At 36.8% G+C, this 20127-nt stretch overlaps 2 protein-coding genes across 3 annotated transcripts; both read left to right on the top strand.

Annotated features, from left to right (window-relative positions):
• Positions 1-306: 306 nt before the first annotated feature.
• LOC130571694 (annexin A1-like) lies at positions 307-10911 on the top strand. Of its 2 annotated transcripts, XR_008965114.1 has the most exons (14): positions 307-368; positions 511-577; positions 741-852; positions 1208-1302; positions 1575-1688; positions 1790-1880; positions 1963-2042; positions 2126-2182; positions 8386-8479; positions 8568-8663; positions 9268-9326; positions 9444-9566; positions 9709-10419; positions 10803-10911. XR_008965114.1 is itself a non-coding variant. In XM_057362824.1 (13 exons), the coding sequence occupies exons 2-13, from the start codon at positions 524-526 to the stop codon at positions 9763-9765; spliced, it is 1032 nt and encodes a 343-aa protein (XP_057218807.1). In that variant the 5' UTR covers positions 307-368; positions 511-523; the 3' UTR covers positions 9766-10581. The 2 variants fall into 2 exon arrangements, 1 of the variants encoding a protein (XP_057218807.1); XM_057362824.1 differs by lacking the exon at positions 10803-10911 and having other exon boundaries at positions 9709-10581.
• Positions 10866-15888, top strand: LOC130571701 (annexin A1-like). Its single transcript, XM_057362842.1, has 12 exons — positions 10866-10993; positions 11174-11285; positions 11644-11738; positions 11908-12021; positions 12409-12499; positions 12571-12650; positions 12737-12793; positions 12985-13078; positions 13158-13253; positions 13548-13606; positions 14795-14917; positions 15657-15888. Exons 1-12 carry the CDS (start codon positions 10946-10948, stop codon positions 15711-15713), a joined length of 1026 nt encoding a protein of 341 aa, XP_057218825.1. The 5' UTR covers positions 10866-10945; the 3' UTR covers positions 15714-15888.
• Positions 15889-20127: the final 4239 nt, after the last annotated feature.

Raw genomic sequence — 20127 nt, 5'->3', positions numbered from 1 at the left:
TCCTTTTACGGCATGAAAGAGAGCAGTTTGAAAAAATAGCTAATTTTGTGTTCTTCTGAAAAAAAGGCATACATATTTAGAAAATAATACATTTTTAATAATGTTTGTCACATGCAACTGTCTGGTATAACTTTGACTTTAAGATAAAGTTTTTAGTTTCATGTTTTACTTGAGCAAGCTCAAGACCACTCATCCTGCAGTACAGTTGAGGGCGTAGGTAGAGAAAACACAGTACAATGCTACAGACAGGTACAACCAGAACTACCTGATATAACCCTTCCTCCAAGCCCAAAGTTGTCCTAATGGGTGTGCATTAAAGGCACACTTACTGAAAGCACATTTAAAGCTTTTCAACACTCAGGTAACAGGTAAGGTATCTGTGTAAATAATTAAGCCATTTTCAGTCAATGTAGATAGTTAGCTATGAAACATTATTACAATGCAAGTGAGTCACATTCACGAAGTTGGGTCTGAAGTGATTGATTTCATTGATGGATAAAACTTTTTTAGCTTCTCCTGCAAGATGGCTTTCTTTAAGAAATTTCTTGACAAAATTTGTGATGATGACAGCTCCAAGGTAAGTAAACACTTACTATATACAAGATGTACAAGATGCAATTAAATGTGTGTTTGAAAAAATACTGTGCATGTAACCGAGCACATATTGCGCTTATTAAAAGGCTCACCTTTGCATGTGAAGTCTCTTAAATGAAGATTTCAGTGTATATATTTTGTTGTAGGGGTCTAAAGGTGGTCCTGGTGAGACTGCTTACTTTGGAACAGTGAAAGCTGATCCTAACTTCAATGCCCAGAACGATGCTGAAAAATTAAAGAAAGCCATAGAGAACAAAGGTAAAGCAGTGCCATCACGGTTTATAAACAAGATTACTGCACACAATTTTGTTGATGTGTTCTGTCACATGTAGCAGACACACCCCTGCAGCACCTAGCAGAATGTGAGATTTTTTACAATGGATTATAAGAACTCATGTATGTCAGAGTAGAAGGGCAACCATATTCCAGCTATTCTTAAATAATTGGACAAAACAGACTTAAGAAAAACAAAAACCTAAAACTATATATATTTTGCATTAATATTAGTAATAGGAACCAAACCATGTACACACCAACATACTGTACATCTGGATTATTTTGACACATGAATGGGTGAACTGCAATAATTAGTGGGGGTTTTTTTCTCACAAAGATGTGAATGAAGCCACTATTGTGGAGGTGATAGCACAGAGGACCAATGCACAGAGACAGCAGATCAAAGCAGCTTTAGAGCAGAGCACAGGAAAAGTGAGCTCACAAACTGCATTTAAAATCTTCCAACAGATTTTCAATGTACAATAAATCTGTGTTATATCAACGTTTGTCAGATGTTTTAAACAAAACCATAAATGCAGAACACACATGCATGCAAACTGTCACAAAGACATATTTCATATAAAACTTTTGTTTACCTTTTCTTGCAACCTTCTACTTGATTACTAGATTTTTTGGGAGTATTACAGAAGTACATTTCTGTAAAACGCTGTTTTGCAAGTTACTTTTTTCTTATTGTTCTTTAGCCTCTCGTAGATGCATTGAAAAACGCTCTGAAGTCAGATTTTGAAGAGGTGGTTCTGGCTTTGCTCATGACACCACCTGAATATAATGCTTTTGAACTGAAAAGAGCCATGAAAGTACGAAGTATTTCATTATTTTATTACACTTTTTAAGATGTTTTTAATGATTATTCTAACATAATTATATCTATTTTACATTTTTACGCATTCACAATTAGGGTCTTGGGACAAAGGAGGTGGTCTTAAGTGAAATTCTGGGGACCAGATCGAACAAGGAGATTGAAGCATTAAAAATTGCTTTCAAAGAAGGTAACGAGGAAGATCGTAATTATTGTATGTGCATCTCTATCCTGTAATACAAATGTGTAAACTGTTTACATCTCTTCTGTAGTGTATGGACAGCTGCTGGAGGAACAAATTAAATGTGAAACTAGTGGACATCTTGAGACAACCTTGCTTGCCCTTTGCAAGGTACAGAAATGCATGTCCACCGTAGCACAACAAAATCTAAATATATGTAATGCATAGCAAAATGTTATAATTCATATTTTCAGGCTACCAGGAACGAAAACTATAACATTGATGATGGACTTGCAAAGAGTGACGCAAAGGTAATTCAATGTGTGACTGTTAATCAAAAACACATTAATTTAGTTTAGGCCATTACGTTTTTCTGGGTGTAAACCATTTTGCAGTAACCTGCTCAAAAATGTAAAAGAAATAAATATGCAATTTTTTAAAAATAATTTAGAAAGTATGAAATCATAACTAGCCCTAGAAACAAGCATATATACATTAAACAAACACAATGCAATAGAAGCAGAGAGATAGGAGAGAGCGAGAGAGAGAGAGAGAGAGAGAGAGTTACATCAGCTAAGCAATTCTGAATTAACCATCAGTTTATCCCCTTAAAGAAGGGGCACGACTTAAAGGGATAGTTCACCCAAAAGTCAAAATTTTGTCACCCACCCACATGACAATCTGCACGTCTTAAGACCTCCCTGCATGTTCGGAACGCAAATAAAGATATTTTTGAAGACATCCCAGAGCTTTTATAGGCCTCCTCATAGACATCAGGGTAATTATCTCTGTCAATGTCCAGAAAAGTACTAAAGACATCGTTAAATGGTCCATCTGATCATAGTGGTTCAATTGAATTATTATGAAGCGACGAGAGTATTTTATGTGCGCAAAAGACATATTCTTCTTTCCCCTGTGAGTCTCTGATGCGCGTTCACAACACCATCACGATGCATGCACACCCAGGTTGTGCCCCAACGCATGCGCCATGCAGCATTCGAGCACACAACCCGGATGTGCATGAGTCGTGGTGCTCTCGTGCAGTGTTCGAATTGTGTCAAAGCTTTTGGGGGTCCCCTAACCGGCCCTAAAAAAAAAAAAAAAAAAAAAACGACGGAGCTACCAGTAAAGCATCAATCACATGATAGTTTGGATCACAGTAAATTCACCACATTATACGCATAAATGTCCTTATAATGTTGATAATCCATTAAAAGAGATCCACATGATGGAGAGATTGAACAATATATTTCTTTATCTTTTTGCAGTGACCATTCTATCGATCTTGCTGTCTATTTACACTGACTACAAATAGCCTGCCTTGTTGGCAGAGACTATTTACACTAGCTCTGCTCACCAATATGTGATTGGAATAGAGAAAGAGTAAGATTGACGCCATTTCAAACAGCGACTCGAGTGGCATAAAGTGTAAAGTCTGTATAGCGTGGCATGGGAGATTGGGGTTCTAATCCCGCTGAAAACCTTCTTTAACCTTTTTTATTACTTTACAGATCATAAAGGCATTTGTTTTCAATAAAATTGATTTAAGACTTAAAATTCATTTTTATTCATAAACTTTAGGTTTAGGGTAAGGTAAGGGGTAGGTATAGGGCTTTAATATCTCAATAAATTGCCATCATTTTAATAATTTTTATAAATACAATGATTTACTTTTGTCTGTTATTATTATTGTCACGGAGTGCGTGGCGGAAGAACCCAAGCGCAGGCAGGTGGTGGTGAAGGGGTTAAACAAAAACTTTATTACAAGATAAAACAAAACACCCACGAGGGGGTAACGAAGACAGGACTAATAATAAAAACAGAAACCAAAAGACTTCCCACGAAGGGGCTGAAACAGCAGGACAAAAATAACTAAAATATAACACGACACAACGTCTTACAAAAAACACGGCAGGGTAACTAAGGCAGGGTACCACGGGTAACAGCATGAGCACAAGAACAAGGTACAAGAACATACAACGCAAGAGCACAGGACAATGAAACATGAGGGCATTTTAAACTGTGACAAACAAGGGGAGATAACGAGGGGCAGGTGAAGAACATAAGACAGGGCAGGGAAGCAATACAGGAAATGAGAGGGGTGGGGTCAATGACAAGACACGAGAAAACACATGGAGTGTCAAAAGATAAACACCCCATGGCTTTCTCACACTAAACATAAGGGATCTGTCACGATCCTGCCCCAAGACTAGAAAATCATGAACAAGAAGGCAGGACCATGACAATTATTGCATAATGTTAAAAGCACAACAATACTGAGGTGCACGAGTAACGTCATCTGCCACTATTTATAAGTAAAAAGCATCTAACTACTATTTCTACTTAATCCAAAGAAAATAGGCCCTAGCTATTTTTGGTAATCGCTAAGAAATGCTGCTATTTTCGCTTAGTGTAAACAGAACATAATACTATTTAAACTTGGTGTAAATAGCATCTGTAGATTTTGCCTTGGTTTGATGTCTTTGTGCTCAGATTTCACTTATTGTAAAATCTATTAAATTTATTGATAATTATAAGAATAACACGTTTTTTTATGATAACATTTTTCTTACTAATTGAGATTTTCCTTTTCTTTTCTTTGCCTTAATTTATTTATGTATTTTCTTGTCCTTTGATTCTTGTTCTTTATTATTGTAATGCAGTGCTGTTCCCCATTTTTTAGAATATTAATAAAATAAATTCCTTGGAGCGAGTGAGGCAAAAGGTCAAAGTCAATAGTGGCTGTCAGTACAGTTCTGCCAAACCAGCCATTCACCGTATGCAGAAGCGTATGAGTGCTTTAAACGTGATTCATCTCCTGATAATGTAGATCAAGTATATGAAAATAATTCATATGAACCAATACAGAATAAGAAAATCTAATGTCATTCTTTTGGGCGAAAGCAGAAGGGTAGCCTTCTTGTCAAATTCGGAGCTCATGTTTGCAGAAGGAATCTCAAAATAATCTCTGGGGAACATAACGTTTAGGGAACGAAAATATTCTTGGGGGAACACAACAGTTTTGCAAAGGAAAGCAATGTTCTCAGGAAGAACAAAAGATTTTGGTAACACTTTACATTAAGGTTCCCTTCATAAAGCATTTATAAATGTGTTCATTAATGATTAATAAGTCATTTACAAATGCATTATAAAGCAGTTATAACTGCATAAATAAAAGGGTGATTCTAACAAAATACCTGCCAAATAGTGAGCCATTTTTAACTCACATGTTATAAATGCTTAATAAATGTATTTATTCATTATTTATTTGACTCGAAAGCAGATTCATTATTATCTTGATGTTGTTTGCAAAATAGGCTGTCAGACAGGTGATTCTTAACTTTTTTTTTCAAGTTTGGTGTTTTGAAGTTGTGAATGAATACTTCACAGGCATCTACTTTTCTTTAAAGTGCACTTTGGGTGGGCAGTCGTGGCCTAATGGTTAGAGACTCGGACTTGTAACCCAAAGTCCGAGCCTCAGTACCAGCAGGGATTGTCGGTGGGGGGAGTGAATGATCAGCGCTCTCCTCCACCTTCAATACCACGGCTGAGGTGAGACCCTTGAGCAAGGTCCCCCCAACTGCTCCCCGGGCTCCGCAGCAATGGCTGCTCACTGCTCTGGGTGTGTGTTCACGGTGTGTGTGTTACTTACTGCTGTGTGTGTGCACTTGGATGGGTTAAATGCAGAGCACAAATTCCGAGTATGGAACACCATACTAAGCCTCACATCACATCACTCACTTATATCACTTTCATGGGATGTTAATACTTCTAAACATATAATTCACATGAGAGATGTAGCCTTGTGAGCAACCATTCTGTTTCTACAATAAATAATAAATAAATGTTTTCTGGTTTTGATTAACTATTGGAAGTAATTGAACAAGTTTACGACCTTTGTGCATTTAGTGTTGAAAAGTGATCAAAAGTTTGATGATTTTATCTTGGTAAGCAAGAAAAAACTGCTTTAGATAAGCATCGTGATCTGAAGGCATTCTAAAGGGCACCGTAAGACATTCGGAATGGGATCAAGTAAGCAACATGGTTTGAAAAGTGACATAAGATATGAAATATACAATAATAAGAAAAACCAACATAACACCCTACAGTCTCCAGTCTGACAGCCTATTTTGCAAATAAATAACGAATAAATACATGTATTAAGCATGTATAACATATGAGTTAAAATGGCTCACTATTAGGCAGGTATTTTGTTAGAATCCCTTTTTATTTACGCAGTTATAACTGCTTTATAATGCATTTGTAAATGACTTATTAATCATTAATGAACACATTTACATGCTTCATAAAGGGAACCTTAATGTAAAGTGTTACCAAGATTTTAAATATTTTCACTTCCTTTCCTATTTTTTCCACCACCTGTATGTCCCTTTAGTGGCTCAGTACAGCGTCGCATCTGTTTTGACAATGTGAGATAACATCGTCCTACATAAAGAAAGACTTGCATATCAAAATTATAGTAACTGTTGAGTTTTAAGATAAACACTCTCAATATGAGAGGATCCGCAAACTACTCAGTACAACATCTCTGTCTGTACTGTGTGGCACGCTTGAGATTTTTCAGATAAAAATATCATTTTAATATGCGTCTTATGAAATTTGGAAAAATAACGGACAAAGATGTTTTGTTTTAGCGTGATAATTTGACAAAACATAATTTTGGGTTTTTAGTAGTCTAGATTTGAGAAACCAGGAGAACCCCAAGTTCCTTACTTTAGACCTTATGAGGGGTCCAGGACCACCCCAGACCTCTCTCAATTCGAACTCTGCTCTCGTGGTGCATGCATGAGGGCAGATGCATGCGGCTGTCACGGGATTTGGCGTGTATATATAAAGTGCACAACGAAAGCGTAGAATTCCAAATGTCTTTAATAAAACAACAGAGAGAAATACCAGGAACATCCACAACCAAACATAACACTCAGATAAAACCGGACAATGAACAGGGCTTAAATACAATGGAGAACATTGAATGTAACTGGGACAGCGGCGTTCGGCGCACAACCCAGATGCGCAAGTGTAGTGGTGCTCTCATGAACGCGCGTCGGAGACTTACAGGGGAGAGAAGAATATAAAGAACTCTGGCCACTTCATAAACATTTAATTGAACCACTCCCAGATAGCACAGGTACATCTGTAAGATGTCTGCTAAAGATCTGGAGATCTGGAAAACATACTATGCTGTCTAAAAACATCTGCTAAACATCTTAGAAACAGCTGTTGTACATCCATTCTAAATCATACACAACTTCAGAGATGGCAAAAGTACACACATCCTTTCCTTAAGTAGAAGTACAGATACTCATGTTTAAAAGTATTCTGGTAAAAGTTGAAGTACCGACTAAACTTGTTTACTCAAGTAAAAGTAAAGAAGTAGGGCTCTAAAATGTACTTAAGTAAAAAGTAGCCAATACTACTACCTGTTAAAGAGTCACGCTCGTAACTGGACCTGAACTACCATTATATAAAACACAAGCGTAAAAAAGACTGATGGAAAAAAATCTATTTGCCATCACCTAGGCCACATCCTAGACCCCTTGTCCTTGGAAACAACGCAAAATTATAGTAAAATTATGATGTACGATAAAAGCGAAAAGGACAAGCGTATTGATTATAATTGTGACAGAATTCCCTCTGTCTCAAGTTCTCAACCATAATTTTAGCTATTCTTTGTGTTGCTTTCCGCCTTGGTCTGTGGCAGCTTCATGGACTACTAGCCTATGTCTGTGATGCGTAATAGTCTCTGGCAGTATGGCTAATTTGCACCCAATAATTATAATTAATAGAAATTTGCTGTTATAGAATTATAACATTCATCATCAGGTGGGAAATAATGAGAGGATCAGTTTGGTAGTAAACATGACAGGGTATGAAGTTGTGATTCATACAGATGTATGAATATAAGCAAAATGAGATTCAAAGGATGATTATAGATTCAAATGTTTAATTATTGATTATTGGTCAAACATTGCCTAAGAAATAATGAATGAATAAATACTTAAATGGAAAGAAAAGCTATATTTTGATGTTCGTGACAGGCAACAAAGAACTCTTCCGTTTTGTGTTAGTATGTCCCAATGCGTGCATAATGTTTAGTTATGCCCTAAAATGTATATACTTTCCCATTACAAAAACAGTACATACTTTAAAGGCATAGTCGAAGTAGGCGAACCCGACGCAGCACTATACTTTGTATTTAGTTCCTTTGTGTCCTGTCCTTGCACTTCCAGAGTTACTTTCTGTTTGCACTTCCTGTTTTTATTTGTTGTCATAGTTTCCAATGTTTTGTCACCTGTGTATAAGATGTGTTTTTTTAGTCGTTATCTTGTTTTATCAAGTAAATAACATATATATAATAACATAGTTTTCTGTGCTGGTGCATGTGTATTTTTTTTTGTAGTTTTGTGCCTGGATTCCTCTCATTGATTATTGATCATAATAAATACAATATACGTAGACACAATACTAAGTCAAATCTATACTATGGTGTTAGGCTCTGTTTGACGCAGGAGAGAATCGGGTTGGCACTGTGTGTTCCGTCCTGATTAATGTTCTGACATCCAGAAGTGAAGCCCAGTTGTGCAAAAGTAAGTGAGACAAGTTGGATGATGGAATACAGCCATACATTCTCCATTTTTTGAGATAGTGACAGTGTTATTTCTAATGTATCTTCAGTTTTCAAGTATTATGGCCAATACAGCAAAGACGGTTTTGCAAAAGATATGGCGAGTGAGCTGCATGGAAGCCTTGAGGATTGTCTTATGACCCTCGGTGAGGAGCCTTTTATTTTAGTATGTGTGTATAAAATTATAGTCTGCATGTACATGCCTGTTCTGTATGTGGGTGTGTAAAAGAGACTCGGACATGTAATGCTTTCATGGTGGCTCTACAGGAACATGCTCGAAACACTGTTCAAATGAATACAGCGTTTAGAAAGGCCTGTTTTTCTTGCTTTGCGTGTTAAGGGTGGATCCAGTCGAACGCAAAACCTTATCACAAGATTGGGTACAGAGATACGAGAGTAACTAAATGAAGACATTCAAAATCATTACATATTTGAGCACATTAAAAGACTCAGTCTATTGTCTCTTAAAAGGACAGGCCACCCAAAAAGAAAAATTCTGTCATCATTTATTAACCTTTATTAAACACAAAAGAAAACGTTTAAAAAAATGTTGCAATGGTTTTTTGTCCATACAGTGCAAGTCATAGGCCAATGATGTTCGGTTACCAAAGTTCTTCAAAATATCTTCTTTTGCGTTCTGCAGAAGAAAGAAAGTAAATGATGACAGAATTTTCTCATTTGTAAGTTTCTTTGGATAAAAACATCTGCTAAACGAATAAAATGCTATGTAAATGTTTCTTGTTGTTTTAGTAAAGGCTGCCTGGAACAAACCGGCCCTGTTTGCAGAAAAGCTTCACCTGGCTATGAAGGTAAAGTTGCAGAAGGAATTCATGAAATGTATTCTCATTTCTGGATTTCACCATGAATGGCACATAGGTTTTTGATATTTTTAGTATTTGACTATTATGTGGATTTGGTTTCTATAGGGTATGGGAACCAACACTGACACACTGACTAGAATCATTGTGGGTCGCTCAGAAATTGACCTGCTAAAAATCATTCAAGAGTACAAGAGGATGTACGGCAAAACACTTCAGGAACAGATTCTGGTGAGTCTTGAAATTCAGAATGTCTTCATAATTGTTTCAAATGATTGTATTGTGAAAGTAAAATGGGTTGTGAATGTTTTATGTTCATGTCTCGTTTTATGAAATATTATATAATATCTTGTCAAATGTGCTTTTCTTGCAGAAGGAAACTGGTGGGGATTTTGAGAAGATTCTGCTGGCACTATGCGGCACTCAATAAACATTTCTTTTGAATCACATTAAAACCATCTGTGTACTTATATTAAGGGTGTATTCATTACCTGTGTAAACAGTGCGTAATTCCATCATGCCTTGGCTGCTTAGAAGTGCTTCATTAAAATTGTGCACACTGTGAAACATTTTAGTGTCAATTAATAGTACATTATTCTACTGGCTAATAGTTTCTATAGATAATGTAATAAATTACGAATAAATAAGTTTGGAGGCCGTGTATGTGTTTTGTTGTCATGTGTGGAAAATAAGACAAATTCCACAAACCCACAGAAATAATGAATTCATATGAATATTTTTGTGTCATGGCTCTGCCTCTGTTAGTTATGTTTTTCTTGGTCCTGTGGCAGAGCCATGACAAAGTCTTTGGTTATGTGTGGAGAGAAACATATTATTGCCCTTTTGACAATATTATGCGTTCTCTCCAGTGTCTCGTCATTGGCCCCGCCCCTCTCGTTTTCTGTATTGCTTCCCGTCCGTGTTCCATTACCTTCACCAGCCTTGTGTCATTGTCCCTCGTTTGTCTTGCCCTTCAAAAAGCCCTCGTGTTCGCTGTCTCGTTGCTCGTTCATTGTGGTTGTACCTGTTCCTGTTCCTGTCCGTGCCAGTGGTCTGTTGAAAGACCTAGTCAAGTTGAGTTTTTGTAAGTTCGTTAGTAACGTTTGTGTAGTATTGTTCTATTTATCTTGTCTTAGTGTATATTTGTCAAGTTAACTTTATTGTCTAGTTTTTGGTTCTCCCCATCGCGGGTGTTTTGTTTTGTGTTTCTTGTTAAACAATAAAGCCTTTAGTGTTAACCCCTTCACGCCTGCCTGCACTTGGGTTCTTCCTGCCACATCAGTGACATTTTGTGTCTGTACTAATGTTAGCATCTTGTTAACAATAGAATTTCATACATATTTTGTACAGTTCTAGTTTTAAAGGTTTAGTTTAGCATTAGCGTTCATTGTGCTAAAGACCACTCATTCATCTTTTGACTCTGAGGGTGTGTGCTGCAAACATTAAATGATAGATTCCTGAATACAGGTACAACCAGAACTACCTGGTTTAAACCCTCCACCCAACCCAAGGTGGGCGGGTGTAAGGAATAAAAGGCCGGTACTGGTTCCAAAATTATTTCAGACCCATTCTTACAACCTGAAGAGTGGAACAGCTTCAAAGCTCACAACATGGACTTCCTAAAGAAATTCACCCAAGTTCAAGATGACAGCACCATGGTAAAGTCTTCAAATATTTATATTTACATGACTAAATGTGTATGCTGTAAGTGGATATTTTTGCACATAAGGTCCACAAATCTCAAAAGAATCCAAGAAGGTCATTACTTTATTGACATTGCATTAATGGCTTTTGAATTTGAAAGCTCTTAAACAAAGCTCTTTTTATATTTACTATAGGGTTTTAAAGGCACTCCTGCTGAGACAGGATACCTTGGAACAGTCAAAGCTGATCCTAACTTCAATGCCCAAACTGATGCTGCAAGATTGAAGAAAGCCATAGAAACCAAAGGTACAGTATAGACTTATACTGGTAAATGGGACATGCCTGACTAAAATACTGGCCTAGAAAACAAACATGAATGAAACTGCTGTTGTAGCATGCTTATGTAACTGCTGTAATGTGTAACAAAAAGGTGTGGAGGACACGCCACATTTTTAATGCTGGCATGGCTAAAATGCAGGAAGTCTTTCACTGTGTTTGGACTTGCATTTAGTTTTTAACTGGATTGCCTATGAGCATTTGTGATTCTGCAGCATGAATCACATGGTGCATCTGTTCAAAAACACATTACACACCAAAATGCTTTTGTATGATAATAAAGAGTGCTGCTCATGTGATGACTAATAAGAGTTTTTTTCTCATGAAGGTGTGGATGAAGCCACTATTGTGGAGGTGATAGCAAAGAAAACCAATGCGCAGAGACAAAAGATCAAAGAAGCTTATCAGCAGAGCACAGGAAAAGTGAGCGACCAAACACATTTAGACCTTTTCTGTTATTTTTATGTGCACAGAAAGTCTTCGAGGTGAATTTTATTGCTTTATCCTTAATCTCAACAAAATGTGGCTATTGACCAATGAGCATCAGGGACAGGAACTCTGTGTAAATGGACTATTTTGTTATTTTTTTCAGCCTCTGGCAGAAGCACTTAAAAAAGCTCTGAAGTCAGATTTCGAAGAAGTGGTTCTGGCCCTGCTTATGACACCCCCGGAATATGATGCTTTTGAAATGAAAAGAGCCATGAAGGTACACCACAGTGTTAATGAAATTTATATAATGTATTAGTTGGTATACACTACCATGCAGTTGTTTTGTTCACCAAAAAAGGAAAATTCTGTCATTATTTACTCATCCTTTTATCATTTTGAACCTGTATGACTTATGTTCTTCTGCAGAACACAAAAGATGATATTTTGAAGAATGTTGGAAACCGAACAACGGCAGTAACCTATTCACTTCTATTGCATTTACTCAAAATCAATGCAAGTCAATGGGCACCATTGTTGGGTTACCGACTTTCTTCAAAATATCATCTTTTGTGTTCTGCGGGAGAAAGTTTGAAATGACAAAAGGGTGAGTTCATTTTTTGGTGAACTACAGTATCACTTTAATGCAATTTTATTTGATCCTTAGAAACTTGGGACAAATGAAGATGTCCTAAGTGAAATTCTGGGCACTAGAACAAAAAATGAGATTGAAGCATTGAAGAGATCTTTCAAAGAAGGTAACAAAGATCTTTTGGTGAAATGTAAATGTGTTTGTGTGTTTGTTGCTGTAATTCTTTGTAATTTACAGTGAATGGACAGCTGCTGGAGGAGGAAATTAAATCTGAAGTTAAAGGAGACCTGGAGACTACTCTGGTTGCCCTTTGCAAGGTACCAATATGACATTTTGCCTTGTCTAAGCACTTTCAAGTGTTTAGAATAGATATTGTAGTAAAATATATATCTCATGATTTCAGGGTACCAGGAGTGAAGACCGTAACATTGATGATGGTCTCGCTAAAAGTGATGCAAAGGTAAATGGATTTTATTTTTATTGCAACCTATTTAAGTGGTTAAAGTAATAGTTCACCCAAAAATGAAAATTCATTTACTCACAACCTTGTCATTTCAAACCTGTATTTTTACTATTTGTGAACTATCCGTTTAAACATTATACATTGAAGAAACCTATACTAGACACTGACTTGTTGAGTTGTTTTTCCAGGCTCTGTTTGAGGCAGGTGAGAATCGAATCGGCACCGTGTGCTCCGTTTTGATTGACATTCTCACAACCCGGAGTGAAGCTCAGTTGTGCAAAAGTAAGTATAGTCGATTCTTTTTAAGGCCTAGTTATAATATATAACTTCAAATAACAATGTTCGTTCAACGCATCTGCAGTTTTCAAGTACTACGGCGAACTGAGTAAAGATGGTGTTGCAAAAGACCTAGAGGGTGAGCTGAGTGGAAATATGGAGGATTGTCTCATGACCCTCGGTGAGGATACAAGTCTTTATTTTTGTCTGACTGTTTCTGGGTGTGTGTGAAAGGGATGCCCAGGTTAGACAGGATACAAGTTTCAGTGGCTCTGAATGAAAGCACAAAAGCATGTTTAAAAGAAAGCTTTTAGAAGGCCTGTTTTTCCAGTTTGCATGTCACACTTTGTAACACACACAACAAAAGATTAGGTACAAGAGTAACTAAGTGAAGCTATTAATTCATCTTTGTATACTTTTGTACACAAAAAGGAAGCACAAACATTCATAATGTTCTGTCTTCGTTACGTTTCAGTGAAGGCTGCCTGGAACAAACCCGCCTACTTTGCAGAAAAGCTCCACTTGGCTATGAAGGTAAAGTTGCAAAGAAATTCATGGAATGTATTCCAGCTGCATATTTTATGATTTTAATGTTTTCACACAAATTGCACTGTAGCATCCTAACTGCTTGCAACACGACAATGCAACAAGCACACCTGAAAAAGATTTTTCTCTCACTACTCATAAGCGGAGATGTACATTTCTTGAGTATTTTACTCTCAAGGATCAAGAATCTTTACTTTATCAGAGTGCTACAACTTTGGAAAATATTTACTTCCATACATTATAAAGCATAGATAGCATCATACTTTTTACTCAACTACATTTGAAAAATACATGTCAATTTTTACATTAAAAAGTACGTTAAAATTCAGTACTTTCTTACTTTTACCCAAGTATTTTAATCAAAAATTGTTTTATTAGAGTAAATGTAAGATAGTAGATTTTTAATGGGTCCAGTGTATGAAATGTAGCGGCATCTAGCAGTGAGGTTGTGATTTGCAACCAACGGCTCACTCCCCCCCTCCCTTTCAGAGCACTATGGTGGCTGACACAGAGCTAAGATGCAGACACGTTTATCGCTTCTTTTCTGAAGGAGATCATGTATTTTTACGAAACGCGCTCTGTAGAGCAGTTTGGCTGTTTAGGGCAACTATAGAAACATGGCGAATTCCATGCAAGGGGACCCGCAGTGTATGTAGATAGAAATCTCATTCTAAAGTAATAAAAACATAACACTTCATTATGTAAGGACTTTATACACCTCTGAAGACATAATTATGTATATTATATTGCATTTCTGTCAATAGAGCCTCCAAAAAGTTAAACACGGCACCTTCACGAATTAAATGTAAAAACACATAAAAAATGTATTTTATGAAATGTAGTGGAGTAAAAAATATAGTAAATGGTTGATTATGTTGTAGGGGATTTACAGTAAAACATTTGAAGTAGGGTGAAGCCACGGCACTCGTCCCTTCAATGTAGTAAAGCAAAATTTTCCCAATATAAAAACACTCTGATAAAGATACTAAGAAAAAATACTCAAGTATTACACCTCTCCTCATAAGATGTGCCAGATAACCCAACCCACAAAATCGTGCACAACTCTATTTCACCCATTAAATATAATTGAATTGCATGCTGTTGTTTTCTGTCAAGTTTGTTTAATTACTTAACTAACTTCATTTCTGTTTTGTGAACTGTCATTTTGCATTCTAGGGTATGGGAACCAACACTGACACACTGACTAGAATCATTGTGGGTCGTTCAGAAATTGACCTGCTAAAAATCATTCAAGAGTACAAGAAGATGTACGGCAAAACGCTTCAGGAACAAATTCTGGTGAGTCTTCATAAGTTGAAAAGCAACCTATTGTACTGTCCAATGTGAACAAATCAAAACAAATGTACTTGTCCTATATTACATGATTCTATGGTAAGCACATTATGGAAAAATCTTTCTGGTGGACAAGATGTTCTGGTGAATACTGTAGATTTATAAAGCAGTTAGTTCCAGCCCTTGATTCTGATTGGTCAATCGCTGTGCTTAATAAAATCAATGAGGTACTTGAGGCTAGTGCTTTATCGTGAATAAATCACTGCTGAATGCAGCACAGCCTTTTGTCCCTTATTGCTCACATAATAAACAACGAGTGATCTGAAACTCATTGAACTGAATTAATGTTTTAAAACATAAAAAACTAAGACTCACTACATTGCCATCATAAAGTCCTGACACTAAATAAAAAATGACTTCAATACACAAAGATTCAGGATGACAAGGGATGTTCAGAGAGGAAACAGGAAAATGTTACAGTCCATAACAAAACTACCAATATTTACGTTACGTTATCTCCTTTGGCAAAGAAGCGAAAACCCGTAACATCTTTGTCCTGTGAGAGCCGCCGTAGTCCTGAGTGGAGTGAGCCGTTGGTTGCAATTCGCATCCTCACCACTAGATGCCGCTAAAATCTCCACATTGCCCCTTTTTACGTTGCATGAGAAAATGGAAAAATCTGTTCTAAAAACAACAGTATTGTTCAATATGCTCACTAATGTGGATTCTGTGTTTGGTTTTACAGAAAGAAACTAATGGAGATTATGAGAAGATTATGATGGCAATCTGTGGCGCTCCATAACCATCTAAAACTGTCACATTAAAACATGTATCTGTCCATCACAAAAGCCTACTGTATAACCTCTGTAAGCACCATTTAACCTTCCCATGGTGTAATTTATAAGTGCTTTATTAAAATAAAAATGCTTGTCATTGTGTAATGTTATTTTGCTCAATAAATTCAGTTGACCACCTCACTGTCTTGTTTAGTGTTTTGGTGAAACCGTATAATCATACAAGTGCCTCTAAATGAGTTGTAGGTCAAAACAATTTGTAATTCATTCAGCTCCCTTTGTTTTAAGGGAAAAAGTACCATGTGTGTACAGTATATACAGTGTGTGTGTATATATACACTGACCAGAATTATAAACGCAACACTTTTGTTTTTGCCCCCATTGTTCATGAGCTGAACTCAAAGATCTAAGACTTTTTCTATGTACACAAAAGGCCTATTTCTCTCAAATATTGTTCACAAATCTGTCTAAATCTGTGTTAGTGAGCACTTCTTCTTTGCCGAGATAATCCATCCACCTCACAGGTGTGGCATATCAAGATGCTGATTAGACAGCATGATTATTGCACACGTGTGCCTTAGGCTGGCCACAATAAAAGGCCACTCTAAAATGTAAAATTTTACACTAAAATTTTATCACACAGCACAGTGACACAGATATCGCAAGTTTTGAGGGAGTGTACAATTGGTATGCTGACTGCAGGAATGTCCACCAGAGCTGTTGCCTGTGAATTGAATGTTCATTTCTCTACCATAAGCCATCTCCAAAGGCGTTTCAGAGAATTTGGCAGTACATCCAACCAGCCTCACAACAGCAGACCACGTGTAACAACACCAGCCCAGGACCTCCACATCCAGCATCTTCACATCCAAGATCGTCAGAGACCAGCCACCCGGACAGCTGCTGCATCAATCGGCAGAGGTGGGTAGAGTAGCCAAAATCTTTACTCAAGTAAAAGTAGAAGTAACTAGAGAAATTGTTACTCAAGTAAAAGTAAAAGTCACTATTTTTAAAATTACTTGAGTAAAAGTAAAAAAGTATGCAATGAAATAACTACTCAAGTAGTTAGTTACTTAGTTACTTTGTATCTGATTATATAGAACTACTACATAAAATTAATATTAACGCCAATATTTTAATATTACATTTTAATCAATATTTTTAATTATCATAAGCAGATATCTTTGCAATATACTGAGACAGACTAAAGAATAGACAAACACAGAAGAGACAAGCATTTCTGTAAATTTCATCTAGTCTGATGTCAATGTAGTTTACACAACTTATTTAGAATAATAGACCATGTCAAACTAAAGCATGAACTAAACTCAGAGCATTTCCTAAGATGATCTAGAACATCTGCAGTGCTCTCTTAAATGAAATACACATTTTTGAACAAAGTTCATGTTTTCTCGTGTTGTGTCACGTGTGTGTTGTGAAACGCTCTTACTTGTAAACAAACAGTAAACAGTGAACCACACGCCACATTTTGGAAAATATGTACTTTTTAAGTAAAATTAAAAGTGTGTACTTTTACTCTTACTTGAGTAAATTTGTAATAGAAAATCTGTACTTTTACTTCGTTACATAACTTACATTGCGTGACATTCCTTCGTTCCTTCATTTTGCTTTTTAAAACGCGTTGTTTATTTCAAGGTTGTCGTCTCTTTTACGGGCATTCCCGAGTGATCGATTCTTTTGAGTCGATTCTTTTGAAAGCATTAATTGAACAATGGGCAAAACCACTCGAATAGGCTAATGATTAAGTTCAAATGATTTGTTCAGTTCGCAGCACGATCTGAATCATCTGAAGCAGGATTACTCACTCCTCGTATCGCGAAACTTAAGAACACACAGAACACAAAGAGCGTTGGATGAAGTGGATATATCTATACAATCAAAACTGCAAATGGGCAATTCCAACGTTATGGACGTGACATTTTGCGTTATGGACGTGACATAAAAATGCACAGAGAATGAATTTGTTACAAATATATTGAACCATCCATTTATATTTTACTAAACCCTTGTTGATAGAGTTTAAACATAAAAAAATGTCAGTCTATGAACACATTTTCTATTTTAAAAAAGGGAAATAAACAAGCGTTATGGATGTGACAAAAAAGGACACGTTTTTTGGGAGACGACAAACTTTGTAGGATTTCTGTGAAATAAAATGCACAATCCTAAAGCAATAATACCCAATTAATGGAGAAGGGATGCCTCTTTATAGAACATAAAATAGTTATTTTATATTAATCTTCATGTGTCCATTTATGAGGAATATGTAGCGTTATGGATGTGACAATCCTGAAAATGGCACTTACCTGACTATGAAAAATCATGCACTAAAAATAAAACAACTGCTTTACAAATTTGAAGAGAGACCTCACATGGGTATTTGAACCACCAAATGTTAAAATCTGAGCTGTTACCAAAGTAAAAACCATTGGTAAAAACTTTATTTTTTCATGGTAAGGTTGACATTTTCACGGAATTGCCCAAATGTGTCATATTGTTTGCCAGCAATGATAAATGCCCGCTATATGCGCGCACCCGCGTGACCTGTTCGTCAGACACAGCAACATGCGCGTTACCTGTCAGACACAGAGACGTGGGCTTGCAGAAATATACATTTGAAGAACAGAAGGAAGAAAACTTGTTGATGGGCGTGTGGTTCACTGTTTACTGTTTGTTTACAAGTAAGAGCGTTTCACAACACACACGTGACACAACACGAGAAAACATGAACTTTGTTCAAAAATGTGTATTTCATTTAAGAGAGCACTGACTGCAGATGTTCTAGATCATCTTAGGAAATGCTCTGAGTTTAGTTCATGCTTTAGTTTGACATGGTCTATTATTCTAAATAAGTTGTGTAAACTACATTGACATCAGACTAGATGAAATTTACAGAAATGCTTGTCTCTTCTGTGTTTGTCTATTCTTTAGTCTGTCTCAGTATATTGCAAAGATATCTGCTTATGATAATTAAAAATATTGATTAAAATGTAATATTAAAATATTGGCGTTAATATTAATTTTATGTAGTAGTCCTATATAATCAGATACAAAGTAACTAAGTAACTAACTACTTGAGTAGTTATTTCATTGCATACTTTTACTCAAGTAATTTTAAAAATAGTGACTTTTACTTTTACTTGAGTAACAATTTCTCTAGTTACTTGTACTTTTACTTGAGTAAAGATTTTCTACCCACCTCTGCGTGTGGGTGAGCGGTTTGCTGATGTCAACGTTGTGGATCGAGTGGCCCATGGTGGCGGTGGGGTTATGGTATGGGCAGGCATATGTTATGGACAACGAACACAGGTGCATTTTATTGATGACATTTTGAATGAACAGAGATACCGTGACGAGATCCTGAGGCCCATTGTTGTGCCATTCATCCACGACCATCACCTCATGTTGCAGCATGATAATGCACGGCCCCATGTTGCAAGGATCTGTACACAATTCCTGGAAGCTGCAAACATCCCAGTTCTTGCATGGCCAGCATACTCACCGGACATGTCACCCATTGAGCATGTTTGGATGCTCTGGATCGGCGTATACAACAGCGTGTTCCAGTTCCTGCCAATATCCAGCAACTTCGCACAGCCATTGAAGAGGAGTGGACAAACATTCCACAGGCCACAATCAACAACCTGATCAACTCTATGCGAAGGAGATGTGTTGCACTGCATGAGGCAAATGGTGGTCACACCAGATACTGACTGGTTTTCGGACCCCCGGACCCCCCAATACAGTAAAACTGCACATTTTAGAGTGGCCTTTTATTGTGGCCAGCCTAAGGCACACCTGTGCAATAATCATGCTGTCTAATCAGCATCTTGATATGCCACACCTGTGAGGTGGATGGATCATCTCGGCAAAGGAGAAGTGCTCACTAACACAGATTTAGACAGATTTGTGAACAATATTTGAGAGAAATAGGCCTTTTGAGTACATAGAAAAAGTCTTAGATCTTTGAGTTCAGCTCATGAAAAATGGGGACAAAAACAAAAGTGTTGCGTTTATAATTTTGGTCAGTGTATATTAAAAACAAACATGCATGAAACAAATCAAATTAATTAATTTAAAGTGACCATTCCCCGTGATGCCAATTTTCAAACTTTAGTAGTGCATAATGTTGCTGTTAGAGCATAAACAATATCTGGTGCACAACTGACGGTGTGTCGCATTGATGGGAACCATACAAAGGGCATTATCAGCAGCACCTCACCAAAAGGCATCTTTCACCCAGGATAATGGATGTGATGAAAGTGGGACACACAACTCATGAGATGTCTCTCTGATAATGGCAAGGAAAGATAAGTATGCTATGTATTTCTATAATAATTTATCCCCCAAACACAGGACGCGTACCCAACGAACCCAGTGAAACCTCAGACCTCCTTTCCT

Source organism: Triplophysa rosa, linkage group LG2 (genome assembly GCF_024868665.1).
Source record: "Triplophysa rosa linkage group LG2, Trosa_1v2, whole genome shotgun sequence".
Taxonomy (NCBI): Eukaryota; Metazoa; Chordata; class Actinopteri; order Cypriniformes; family Nemacheilidae; genus Triplophysa; species Triplophysa rosa.
The sequence above is the reverse complement of the archived record's forward strand: the minus strand, read 5'-3'. Positions and strand labels throughout refer to the sequence as shown.